Here is a 12,364-nt window from a genome sequence, read left to right on the forward strand (position 1 = left end):
GGGGTCCAGTGTGCCTGTGGTGGGGGGCGTACTGTGGAGATAGGAAGCTTTTGATTCTGAGTAGACGGGACCTCAGGCAATGGTGTGTGGCTCGAATCACCTGTTGGAAGTTGGCCAGCAGGCTTGGTTGGCCTTCTCGTGGCTGGGCTGTCCTGATGCCCTGCCTGCAGCCTGTGTCTGATGCTCCCCCGGTTGCCCTGCTTGCAGAGGAGAGGAGACGCAAGGAGAGAGAGGACCAGATGTACCGCGAGCGGCTGCGCACTTTGTTTGTCATCGCTGTGGTCATGAGCCTGCTGAACGCACTCAGCACCAGCGGAGGCAACATTTCCTGGAATGATTTTGTCCACGAGATGCTGGCCAAGGGTGAGGTACAGCGCGTGCAGGTGGTGCCGGAGAGCGACGTGGTGGAAGTGTATCTGCACCCTGGAGCTGTGGTGTTCGGGCGGCCTGTGAGTCAGGGCAGAGCTCCTTTTTATTCTGTCCCCACTGCCCTGAGACAAGCTGGAATTGGAGGGGGGGTCTTGGGGGCCTGCAGCTGTGGCCCTGAGGACACCTGGGTCTGTTGCTGGCTGTAGATGAGCACCCAGTGCAGCTTTGGGAGCTGCTGGGGAGTGTCCAGGAGATTCTCTGGGGCACGGTGAGGGTGGCTAAGAGGTGGGGTCAGAGGCCTGTCCCTCAAGAGGAGGGAAGAGCAAGTTAGCAGGACCCCTTCACCTCCCCACCTCAGGTCCCCCGGGAGGCTCCCGAATGCTCACCAGAGGAGGGGTCAGGAAGGTAGGATTTGGTCCCAGGAAGAGGGCTGGGCATCAGGAGTAGGGGCACTGGGCCCCAGAAGCTGACTAAAAACCTGCTGTGGGATTTTTAAACTGTCCTCCTTACCCTGTAACCACACTGCTAGGAGGCCCAGGAAAGATAGTGATGCGAGAATATCTTTTGAAGCATTTTTCCTGATCCTTTTCCCTAGTCATCTCTATAGTGACATTAAGAACTGTTTTATTAGTATTTTATTTTATTATTTTTTTAAGTAGGCTCCACCAGTGTGGAGGCCAGTGTGGGACTTGAACTCATGACCCTGAAATTAAGAGTGGGATGCTTAATCCACTGAGCCACCCAGGCACCCTTATTAGTATTTTTAATCCAGGGTCCCATCAAGGACCATGAATTGTATTTAGTTGTCATGTTTCTGTAGTCTCCTTTTTTTAAATGATGGGAGACTCCTTTTTTAATGATGTCCAATGTGGACTTACTCCGCTCTGGTGGAGCACGGGTGTACTCTTGGGTGTAGTGCTCTGTCCCTTACAACAGCATCAGGGTTGCTTCAGAGCATGCCCTTTTAATACCCCAGCTCCTGCTTGGGTTCTGGATAGGGCTGAGTGCCAAGCACCTTGTTTGCAGCTGGTTGTCAGTTTACAAGAGCTTGTAACTTAGTTGGGGATGACAGGCTTCTCCCGGCCCTGTGTACTAGGTTACCTGGGTGACCTTGCAGAAGCAAGTGGATGGTCCAGGCCCCAACAAAGAAAAGACATGGGAGTTGATTTGGCTTCTGGAATCAGACATTTTGCTCTTGGCACCTGGCATAAAAAGATCATTGCTAGTTTTTTCTGTTCTATTTACATGGCCAGGCAGGTGTTTGAGTGACAGAGGCATGTGTAAAGTCCAGATCAGGCGTTTAGAGGTCTATTAGGTTATTTAAGCAACTGAGGCTACCAGGTGTTCCCATGCAGACTACGATCAGTGTGTTTTGGCTGGTGGGTACCCCCATCTGCTTCTCCCATCTGGCCTGTGACCCTGTGACATGCAGCCTGGCCAGCCGCTCATTCCACAAGGAATCTTCTGAGGCTCTTAAGAGCAAGAGGAGTATCTGGTTGCTCCATGTAGATTGCACAGTGTATTTAGAAGCTGAGTATGGGACAGCTTAATTCTTTTTTTTTTTTTTTTAATTTTTTCTTTTTAAATTTATTTATTCATGATAGTCACACGGAGAGAGAGAGAGAGGCAGAGACACAGGCAGAGGGAGAAGCAGGCTCCAAGCACCGGGAGCCCGATGTGGGACTCGATCCTGGGTCTCCAGGATTGCGCCCTGGGCCAAAGGCGGGCGCCAAACCGCTGCGCCACCCAGGGATCCCGGGACAGCTTAATTCTAAGAAGCATTTGGACCAGGTCCTTAGGAGAATGATACAGGACTGGTATGATGCTGTCCAGGCCAATGGAGATCATCAGAATGGCCCCTTGCTGGGTGACTCAGGTCAGCTCACAGAAAAGGGATTGGGGGACCCAGTGTGGATGTCTGGCTTGCTATGGAGCCTCCTCTCAGTGAAGCCTGTACCCCTGGAGGAGGCAGTGATGTCACTTCAAGATACTTTACCTGCTCACTCTCCCTGAGCCCTTTCTCTACCCGAGAAAGGTTTACTGAGAAAGAGAGAAATCCACCGCTGAATTTTAGATTTAGCCAACGGTCAAGCAGCAAACCTATGTTTCTTGTCTTGGTGGGTTGCCTACAACCCAGCAAGTACCTCATGTCTGTCATGTGTCTCTGTGCTCTGCATGCACAGCTGAGGCTGGGTGATGAGTTTAAAGCATAAGGCCCACCCTCCATTTTCTTAAAATGCACCTGTTAGTGAAAGTAGAGCCAGCACATGTGTTGAGAATTTGTTGTCATTGTGATCTGGAAAAGGATTCTGAATGGCAGATAGAGGTTGCTGCCCTCTGGAGCCCTGCAGGGTGTGAATACTGTGTCTAAAGGCTGTCCTCAGCTGACCTGTTTGTCACCTGCACTGCCTCTGCTCTCTGCCCCCAGCGGCTGGCCTTGATGTACCGGATGCAGGTGGCAAACATCGACAGATTTGAGGAGAAGCTCCGAGCTGCTGAAGACATGCTAAATATTGAAGGCAAGGACAGGATTCCGGTTTCCTATAAGCGGACAGGATTCTTTGGAAAGTATGTTGGTCATTGTTTTGGCTCTTGAACTAAACCAGGCTTGTCTTTGTAATGTGATAACAAACCACAAACATCTCACACTGGCTTGGCCTACAGTAAAGCAGCCCTCGTGTGGGAGTGTAAGTGTGTGAGCCAGTGACCACACATGGTGGGGGAGGGGGCGTCCGTGGGCCTGTTGGTGAGTCTTTCACTTTGTTTAGTTGTCTCTGACAGTTCTTAATTCAGCGCATTGTGGGGCTGCCATCTTGTACAAACGGGGAAACAGAAAGGGGAGTAGCAGGGACGTCCAATAGAAATTCTTGCTTCTGGGCAGCCCCCGTGGCTCAGCGGTTTAGCGCCACCTTGAGCTCAGGGCGTGATCCTGGAGACCCGGGATCATGTCCTGCATAGGGTTCCCTGCATGGAGCCTGCTTCTCCCTCTGCCTGTGTCTCTGCCCTGCCCCCCTCATGAATAAATAAATATAAAAAAAAGGAAAAGAAATTCTTGCTTCTGTGTGGCAGATGGAAATGGGGACCCGGTTAGGCCCCTGGGACCTGCCAGTCTCCCTTAGTGGAGCACAGTAATTCACAAGAGTCCCAGGGGTATTTAACAGCATGCTGGGGCCAACTGGCTGGAACTCATGGGCAGAGGTTCACTGTTGACTCATGGAGATATGCCCACACTCAGAAAATGTGGGATGCCAGTGACTGGCAGGCACTCCTGAAAAATGACAGGTCTCTCCTGAAGGCACAGGGCTCCAGGGCTGGTGTACTGTAGGGAATGGCAGGAGGTATGGCTGGTGCCCTAGGGTTTACTTTTTTTACTGCTCTGCTTATTTTGCCTTACAAACCAAAACTGGTGGCCTGCTTTATAATGATAATTATTATTATTTAATTCATGTATTTGAGAGAAAGAGACTGAGAGAGCATGCTTGCATGAGCAGGGGGTGGGGAGGGGCAGGGGCAGAGGCAGGGGCAGAGGCAGAGGCAGAGGGAGAAGCAGGCTCCCTGCTGAGCATATAGACAGACATGGGACTCGATCCCAGGACCCCAGCGTCATGACCTGAGCTGAAGGCAGATGCTTCACCAACTGAGCCATCCAGGAGTTCCTGATGGCCTACTTTTGAAAACAAAATATATCAAACATGAAAATCCGTTCTTGTTGGGCATTATTAAAAGGCTCTAGGTGACAGGGTCAGTGTGTGGGCTCCACCATGGTGAGCTGCTGTCTCTGGCCTTTACATGCTCCATGTGACAATGTGGAAAAAGGATACAAAAAAGAATTGGATAAGGATACCCATTTCACAACCAGTTCTGCATACTTCTCAGAGTGGGAGTTGCTTTTCTCCTCTTTGAAGTATCGGTAACCCCTGACTTTGTGAGTCGCATCTATGAGCTGCCATGACTGCCTCTCTCTCCCGCTAGTGCCCTCTACGCCCTGGGGATGACTGCAGTGGGCCTGGCCATCCTGTGGTATGTGTTCCGTCTCGCTGGAATGACGGGAAGGGAAGGAGGACTCAGTGCTTTTGTAAGTTATGAAAATCCTGTCTCACCAAACCTGTGGTTTTAAGGTTTGTGCTTGTGCTTGCTGAATACACCTCACATATACCACAGAGTAAGTGTACAGTGAAAATTATCTTGTCATGATGGCCAGCCTGGAGCTGTGGCCTGGACAGCTAGGCTGCTTGGCTAACTGGGGGATGTACCTGAGGCCTCTCTCTCCCTGACTCCTGGGACAGCAGAGCCAAGCAAGTGTATAGGCCAGTTTATTCTGCAGTTTTTCAGGAGCTGAGCATGACTTATTTTTTGGTTTCTCCTACTAGCTAAGACACAGAAATTTTTAAAGGTTGTCTTTATGTTTTATTTTATTTAAAGATTTTATTATTTTTTTAAAGTAATCTTTACACCCATGCGAGGCTTGAACTCAAAACCCAAGCATCGCATGCTCTACTGAATGAGCCAGCCAGGCACCCCAAACATTAATATACTTTAAAAGCATTCTCCTGGGGCTTCTGGCTGGCTCAGTCAAAAGAACATGTGATGCTTGATTTTGGGGTCTTGAGTTCAGGACTCGAGTTGAAGGTACAGATTACTTAGAAAAAAAATTCTCCTATTGTGGCTTTTGTTGTCACATGAACTTTCCCTCCATGGCGTGTGGGATATGGCCAGTTAGCCCATCAGCAGAGGTGCCAGGGAGGGACCTGAAATCTGGTTGGAGCAAGTCTGCAGAGGTCACCTCCCTGGGAACCGAGACAGGTTTCTACTGAGACCAGGAGGGTTTTCCTGTCTGTAGCTAAAGACTCACACCCTTTTAATGGTGTTTCATTGTGGGACTGTGTTGTATTTTACTCAGCCAGTTTCACCAGTCTTGTATATTTGGGGCTATTTATTTTTATTGTTGTATTTAAATAGTACTGTGATAAATCCAGTGCACAAGCATCCTTTGGGTGCCCGACCATTGCCTGGTGTGCTTCCTGAGGCAGTGTTCAGCTCAAGTTTGCTCCCCTCACTGAGCGCTTTATCTTGCCTGATGGCTCTCCAGAAATTTACCATCTAACATTTCTACCACACCTTTCCAGAGCTCAGTGTTATTACATTACTTTTATAATCAGAGTTCCACAGTACTGGGAAAAGTCGTATAGAAAAATATAGTTCATGTGCAAGAGGTGTTAAATTACATAGTTTGTATAGGGGGTGGTTTATGTGGGTTTTTTTTAAAGCCAAATTGCTAGATGCTAGATAATTTTCTGTTAATGATGCACAGTAAACATTTCCCCTTGTAAGCCTGAAAGGTGATGTTAAGTCCCATCTGTCTGAATAAGGGGAGGAGCTGTGGGAGATGAGAGCCTGGGCCAAGGGAAGGCGGGGCCCCAGGGATGCAGGCCCAGCCCGGGGGTGCTTTTCTTCCCCTTTGTGCTAGGAGTGCACAGCACCCTGCCGTTTGTTCTTTCTGCCCAGAATCAGCTTAAAATGGCTCGTTTCACAATTGTGGACGGCAAGATGGGGAAAGGAGTCAGCTTCAAAGATGTAGCAGGAATGCATGAAGCCAAACTAGAAGTCAAAGAGTTTGTGGATTATCTGAAGGTAGGTGCACGTGCCAAGCAGGAGGCAGACATGAGCTCCATTCTTTTTTTTTTAAATGTATCTTTTTTTTTTTAAGATTTTTTATTTATTTGTTCATAGAGACACACAGAGAGAGAGAGAGAGAGAGGCAGAGACACAGGCAGAGGGAGAAGCAGGCACCATGCAGAGAGCCTGACGTGGGACTCAATCCAGGGTCTTCAGGATCACACCCTAGGCTGCAGGCGGCGCTAAACCGCTGCGCCACAGGGGCTGCCCATGAGCTCCATTCTTGAGGGAAGAATTACACTAGTCAGGCAATGTGTGATGGTGCTTGCTAAGCCAGCAGTGCAGGCTGAGTGTGCAGCTAAACCAGTAGAAGGGCCAAGAGCCCATCACTGACTGCACCATGAGCCATCTGGGACACCTGGTCACTGCCGTAGCTCCCTGCTTTTCTCAGAACCACACAAACCATAGCTGATTAATGACAATACATGAGCTGATCTCCATGTGAGTCCTGTTTTAAAAATTCTCTCTGAAACACCTGTGACTTGTGTCATTATCTGCTGCTTTTCCAGAGCCCAGAGCGATTTCTTCAGCTTGGTGCCAAAGTCCCAAAAGGTGCGCTATTGCTTGGGCCCCCTGGCTGTGGAAAGACACTTCTGGCCAAGGCGGTGGCAACAGAGGCCCAGGTGCCCTTCTTGGCGATGGCAGGCCCAGAGTTTGTGGAGGTCATTGGAGGTTGGTATTGCCCGGGGGGCTGTGGACAGGTTTGCCCGACCATTTGTGCAGGATGGCTCTGTCATCACACACCCTTCCTTAGGCGGCCAGATAGATGAAGACATGGGGGACAGAGAAGAACACGTGAAATCTGTGACACATTTATGGAGAGAATTGGGTAGTGATATTCTTTGAAACCACTTCCATGCTTTGCCTGGAGAGTCCAGGGGGGTGAGCATCCACTAGGATGATCCTGTGAGACTTTGTCATCCTCAGTGGGCAGCTCTGGCCCCTGGAATAAGAGTTGGGCTCATCTCCCATTACTTGTCCAACTCCTGGTCCTCTATGTTGCCCTAGGCCTTGGCGCTGCCCGTGTGCGGAGCCTCTTCAAGGAAGCCCGGGCCCGGGCCCCCTGTATTGTATACATTGACGAGATTGATGCTGTGGGCAAGAAGCGCTCTACCACCATGTCTGGCTTCTCCAACACAGAGGAAGAGCAGACACTCAACCAACTTCTGGTGGAAATGGACGGTGGGTGCCCCACACTCCCAGCCTGCTCCTGGGCAGGGGAAGTTTTCTTCTAGATAGACCATGTGACTGGTGTGTATTGTTCTGGAACCTTGCAGTGATGCTCACAGGCATTTCATTTTCCTACAGTCACTGTTTCTCCACCATACCACTGGTCACAGGCACGGGTGTTCTCTGCACTCTCCAGTAGGTAGTAATGAGACCAGGCCAGTTTCAGAGGTGTGTGTGTTACCTTGCTGCACTCAAGAAACACAGGTTTTAATGCTAAAGAGTCAAGGTAATAGTAGCAAAGAAAGGAAAACCTGGAAGCACAAAGGTCAGGGCAGATCATGACACTGTTCTCAGTCTTAGATACACCCAGGGGATTGTATTGTGTGTGTGTCTGCTGCACAGTGAAGTAAAGGTGACATGGGGCACCTGGCTGCCCTAGTCGGTGGACTCCTGATCTTAGGGTTGTGAGTGACATGGAATGGTTTCTTTAAGATTTATAGAGCTAGCGAGAGAGAGAGCATGATGGGAGGAGGGGGTGGGATGGGAGCAGAGTTAGAGAGTATCTGCAACAGACTGCACGCTGAGCACAAAGCCCAACCTATGGCTTGATCTCAGGACCCTGAGATCATGATCTGAGCCGAAACCAAGAGTCAGACACTTAACTCACTGAGCCACCCAGGTGCCCTGAATGGTTTCTCTTTTCACTTACTTTTGTAAGATCTTTTTTTTAATAGTGCATGTTTAATTAATTAATTAATTTTAAAGATTTTATTTACGTATTGGGCACAAGCAGGGATGGAGGGCAGAGGGAGAGGGAGAGAGAATCTCCAATAGACTCCCTCCTGAGCATGGAACCCGACACGGGGGTCAGTCTCACAACCCCAAGATCAGGACCTGAGCTGAAACTAAGAGTCAATGCTTAACCGACTCAGCCACCCCTGTATCCCTATTTATTTATTTTTTTAAAGATTTTATCTTTAAGTAATGTCTGCACCCAACATGAGGCTTAAACTCACAACCCTGAGATCAAGAGTCCCACACTTGACTGACTGAGCCTACCAGGTGCCCCTGTTTTTTATTGTAAAATATACATAACATTTTACCATTTTAACCATTTGTAAATGTTCTCTTTGGTGACATTAAGTACATTCTCATTGTACAGCTGCTGCTGCTGTCCATCTCTAGAACCTTCTCATTTTCCCTGACTGGAACTCTGTTCCCGTTAAACATGAACTCCCCAGCCCCTGGCAGCCACACACTCTCCCCGGGTCTGCGTCTTCTAGGACCCTCATGTGGGTGGACTCCTACACATTTGTCCTTCTCTGCCTCACGCAGCATAACGTCCTCTGGGTTCCTCCACACAGTAGCACGTGTTAGGACTTCCTTTTTTTTTTTTTAAGATTTTATTTATTTATTCATGAGAGAGAGAGAGAGTGGCAGAGACATAGGCAGAGAGAGAAGCAGGCTCCATGCAGGGAGCCTGATGTGGGACTCAATCCCAGGACTCCAGGATTATGCCCTGGGCTAAAGGCAGATATTCAACCACTGAGCCACCCAGGCATCCTAGGACTTCCTTTTCAGGGCTGAATAATACTCCACTGTGTGGCCAGATCCCTTGTGTCTCTCCATTCCCCGCCAACAGTGCCTCGGCTCTTGGAATGATGCTGCCTTCAACTGTGGGCACACAGATGTCCCCTGCGGGCCCAGGGTGTCAGATCCACTTTTAACTTTTCTTCAGTCAGAATTCTATCTCTGTTTTCAGTATTGCAGATGAAGGAGACAATTTTCTTTCAAAGTACTGCTGGTTCTAAGAGAACCACATAGGTGTGTTTGTTTTCCTTTTTGAAGTGCTCCTGCCATTTGGGACGGTGGGTCTTTTGGCAAGTGTGTAGATGCAGAGTTGGATTGTGTGTGAGTAATGATGAACTCTGTTTGAACCTCTCATTTTGAAATCATTTCAGACTTAGGAAGGCATTGCAGAAGCAGTCCATATGTCCCTCCATACCTTCCCCTAAGCTTCCAGGAAGGCTGGCTTGCCCAAGACCAGGGTGTGGGTGTCCTTGAGGATTGCCTCTTGTCCCACAGACATGCCTTTTCTGCTCTGAGGTCCAGTGCAGCCTTCCGTCCTATTGAATTGTCCTGTCACCTTGGTGTCCTTCAGGCTGAGAATGTTTCTACATCTTTGTTTTTGGGACTGGGACACTTTTACAGGCCTTTCCCATTAGAGGATGTCCCCACCATGAGGCCAGCACAGGAAGAGTTCAGCAGTCCCGCACCTGTCATGGTGTACTGCATGGGCACACCTCATCTCTGGTGCTGGGGTTTGCACTGGAGTGGCTGCAGGCAGCAGGGCGAGGCCTGTCCTCAAACTTTCATGTGCAGATCAGATGCAGTGGTAAATTTTGTAAGCTCCGAAAACTCTACAGATTTATTTTATTTATTTATTTATTTTTTTAAGATTTTATTTATTTATTTATTCATAGAGACCGAGAGAGAGAGGCAGAGACACAGGCAGAGGGAGAAGCAGGCATCATACAGAGAGCCTGACGTGGGACTTGATCCAGGGTCTCCAGGATCACGCCGTGGGCTGCAGGCGGCGCTAAACCGCTGTGCCACCGGGGCTGCCCAACTCTACAGATTTAAAATCAAAGTGTCTTGTCTAATCAGTCTGCAGAAAAGACTGTGTTGTAACATTGTAAGGAGAATAGTGTGCCTCTTGAGCTGTCCTGCAGACCTCTCTGTCCCATCTCTGACCCTGTTGCCTATCACTGTTTGCTTAGGAATTGTTGTAAAGAGCAAGTTTCCAGGGAAGGAAGCTTCCACAGAACTCCATGTCATTAGAAATGTGAATAGAGGGATCCCTGGGTGGCGCAGCGGTTTGGCGCCTGCCTTTGGCCCAGGGCGCGATCCTGGAGACCCGGGATCGAATCCCACATCGGGCTCCCGGTGCATGGAGCCTGCTTCTCCCTCTGCCTGTCTCTGTGCCTCTCTCTCTCTCTCTGTGACTATCATAAATAAATAAAAAAATATAAAAAAAAAAAAAAAAAAAAAAAAAAAGAAATGTGAATAGAGTGAAGCCCCGGTTCTGAACACAGCTGTGGAGACCCTCACAAGAGAAGCCTATGGGAGCACCTTCAGGCCAGATCCCAGGGAGCCACCAACCCCACCCTCCGCTTCTGGGGCAGGCACTGTACTGTACCATAGGTTTAAAGTTATCCTCTAGAGTCTCCAACTTCTAGGAAACCACACGGCAGTGTGGATTCCTTTAGACGATCTCTTAATGGTGTGCCTTCACTCTTATGGCTTTGGTGATTGCTTCTGGAGTTGGTTCTGGAGTCCTGCAGAGATTTGTAAGCCCCCCCCCCCTCAGATTCTGATCACTAAGTCTCATAGCCCATGGGTGCCCAAGCTTGAGGTCCATCCATCCACTGAGACCAGTACAGTGTGTTTGATGAGCTTCTGCTATCAGAAATACCAGATTTTAATGATGGCTTCTGGTTGTCTGTTTAAAAGAATGGCTAGCCTCTGTGATAACTGAGTAGGCTAGGGAGAACAGGCTATTGGAGATCATCAGATGACCAGTTGGCTGTCCAAGCTTGAAGTGTCCTCAAGTTCACATTTGTCCTTTGGCTTCTGCCGATGCCAGTCTGAGCACTAGACATCAGGCATGCTCCTGGACTGGGAGGGCACTGTGGGGTTCACATCTGCCCCAGTTTCTCCAAGCTCTGATTTTCTGACATGTGCAGTGATGTTAGAGTATGTGACCTCACCTGCAACTCTGTGGCCTTCTGCGTGTGACAGCACGTTATCTTGGGTGATATGAAGGAGGTCCCACACCACTCCCACTCTGAACATGTAGCTCACGGGAAGTAACGTATCTTCTGCTTATTTTGGTTGTTTGCCCTTGAAGACTGAGACTGTATTTTTGGGCAGACTTGAGACCAGGAAGCATTTACTAATTGGCATCTTCCTCTGAGCCAGACTGCTCCACGCTGCCATGAATGGGGGTGCTTCCGGCCCATCACTAGCTAGGGCCCCAGAACTTCTGACTGAAGGCCCTTGTTGGGCTGGGCCAGCAGTGAACAGGTCCCTTTGTGTGCAGACACAGCCGGGCATTCTCAGCCCTTTAGATGTGTCTGAGGAGTCTCTGTTAGTCCTTGTGGAAGGGCACTGCTTGTTCATTGAAGTGCGGAACACGGAGCAGACACTGTGCCAGTTGTGGGAAAAGCTCACCAGGAAGAGAAACCCCCCACTCATGGGTCAGGGAGAAGCTGCGCTAGCAGACAGCCAGGCCGCATGGGATGGGCACCTGTGCAGAGAGCGCTGGGGTTCTCCCAGGCAAGTTATCCATTGACAGTCACCTTTCTCCATTTTCAGCAGCAAAAAGAAGGCTTTGCACCAAGTACCCCTAGAGATGGAAGCCTTCACCTGAGCTTCTGTGTTAGCAGGAATTTATGGGGTCGTGAGATCTAGTCTCACGTGGAGTCATTAGAAAGTTCTAGCTGCCATCCACACGGCCTTTTCCATTTTAATCTGTAATCTGTCTTAAGTTAACTTTTGTAGAAAATGTGAGGGTTTAGTCATGGCTCATTTTTTTGCCTGTGGGTGTCTGGTTGCTCCAGCTCCATGTGTTGAAAAGGCTGTTCCTTCCTGCACTGAATTGCTTTTGTGCCTCTGCCAGCGCTTGGCTGGGCATGTCCGAGAGTCTGGGCCCCCTGGTCTGCTGCCCTGGCTGACGAGGCTGCCCCTCTACCACACCACCCTGCCTTCCTCACTCAGCACAGAATCTTAGATGAAGGTGGGGTGGCTCCTTGCACTTTGTTCCTCTCAACTAAAACTGTTGCAGTAATTGTGCTTTCTTTACGTATTCCTTTTTTTTTTTTTAATACTTTATTTTTCTTTGCGTTTTTTTTTTTTTAAGATTTTATTTATTTATTCATGAGACACAAAAAGGGCGACAGAGACAGGGGGAGAGGCAGGCTCCTCACAGGGAGCCGGAAGTGGGACTTAATCCCTGGTCTGGGATCATACCCTGAGCTGAAGGCAGACGCTCAACCGCTGAACCGCCCAGGCATCCCCCAACTTTTTTTTTTAAAGATTTTATTTATTTATTCATTTTCTTTGCATTTTCATGTAATTTTTAGAATAA

At 49.1% G+C, this 12,364-nt stretch overlaps 1 protein-coding gene across 1 annotated transcript in view; it reads left to right on the forward strand.

Moving 5' to 3' along the window:
• Positions 1 to 12,364, forward strand: part of SPG7 (SPG7 matrix AAA peptidase subunit, paraplegin) — a 39,244-nt gene that overhangs the window by 13,327 nt on the left and 13,553 nt on the right. The window contains exons 4-9 of the mRNA XM_077891170.1: positions 208 to 449; positions 2,798 to 2,937; positions 4,342 to 4,444; positions 5,875 to 6,000; positions 6,555 to 6,717; positions 7,054 to 7,227. Of these exons, the coding sequence (XP_077747296.1) occupies positions 208 to 449; positions 2,798 to 2,937; positions 4,342 to 4,444; positions 5,875 to 6,000; positions 6,555 to 6,717; positions 7,054 to 7,227 (948 nt within the window). The remainder of the gene's footprint in view (positions 1 to 207; positions 450 to 2,797; positions 2,938 to 4,341; positions 4,445 to 5,874; positions 6,001 to 6,554; positions 6,718 to 7,053; positions 7,228 to 12,364) is intronic.

The sequence above is a fragment of the Canis aureus genome, chromosome 3 (genome assembly GCF_053574225.1).
Source record: "Canis aureus isolate CA01 chromosome 3, VMU_Caureus_v.1.0, whole genome shotgun sequence".
NCBI lineage: Eukaryota > Metazoa > Chordata > Mammalia > Carnivora > Canidae > Canis > Canis aureus.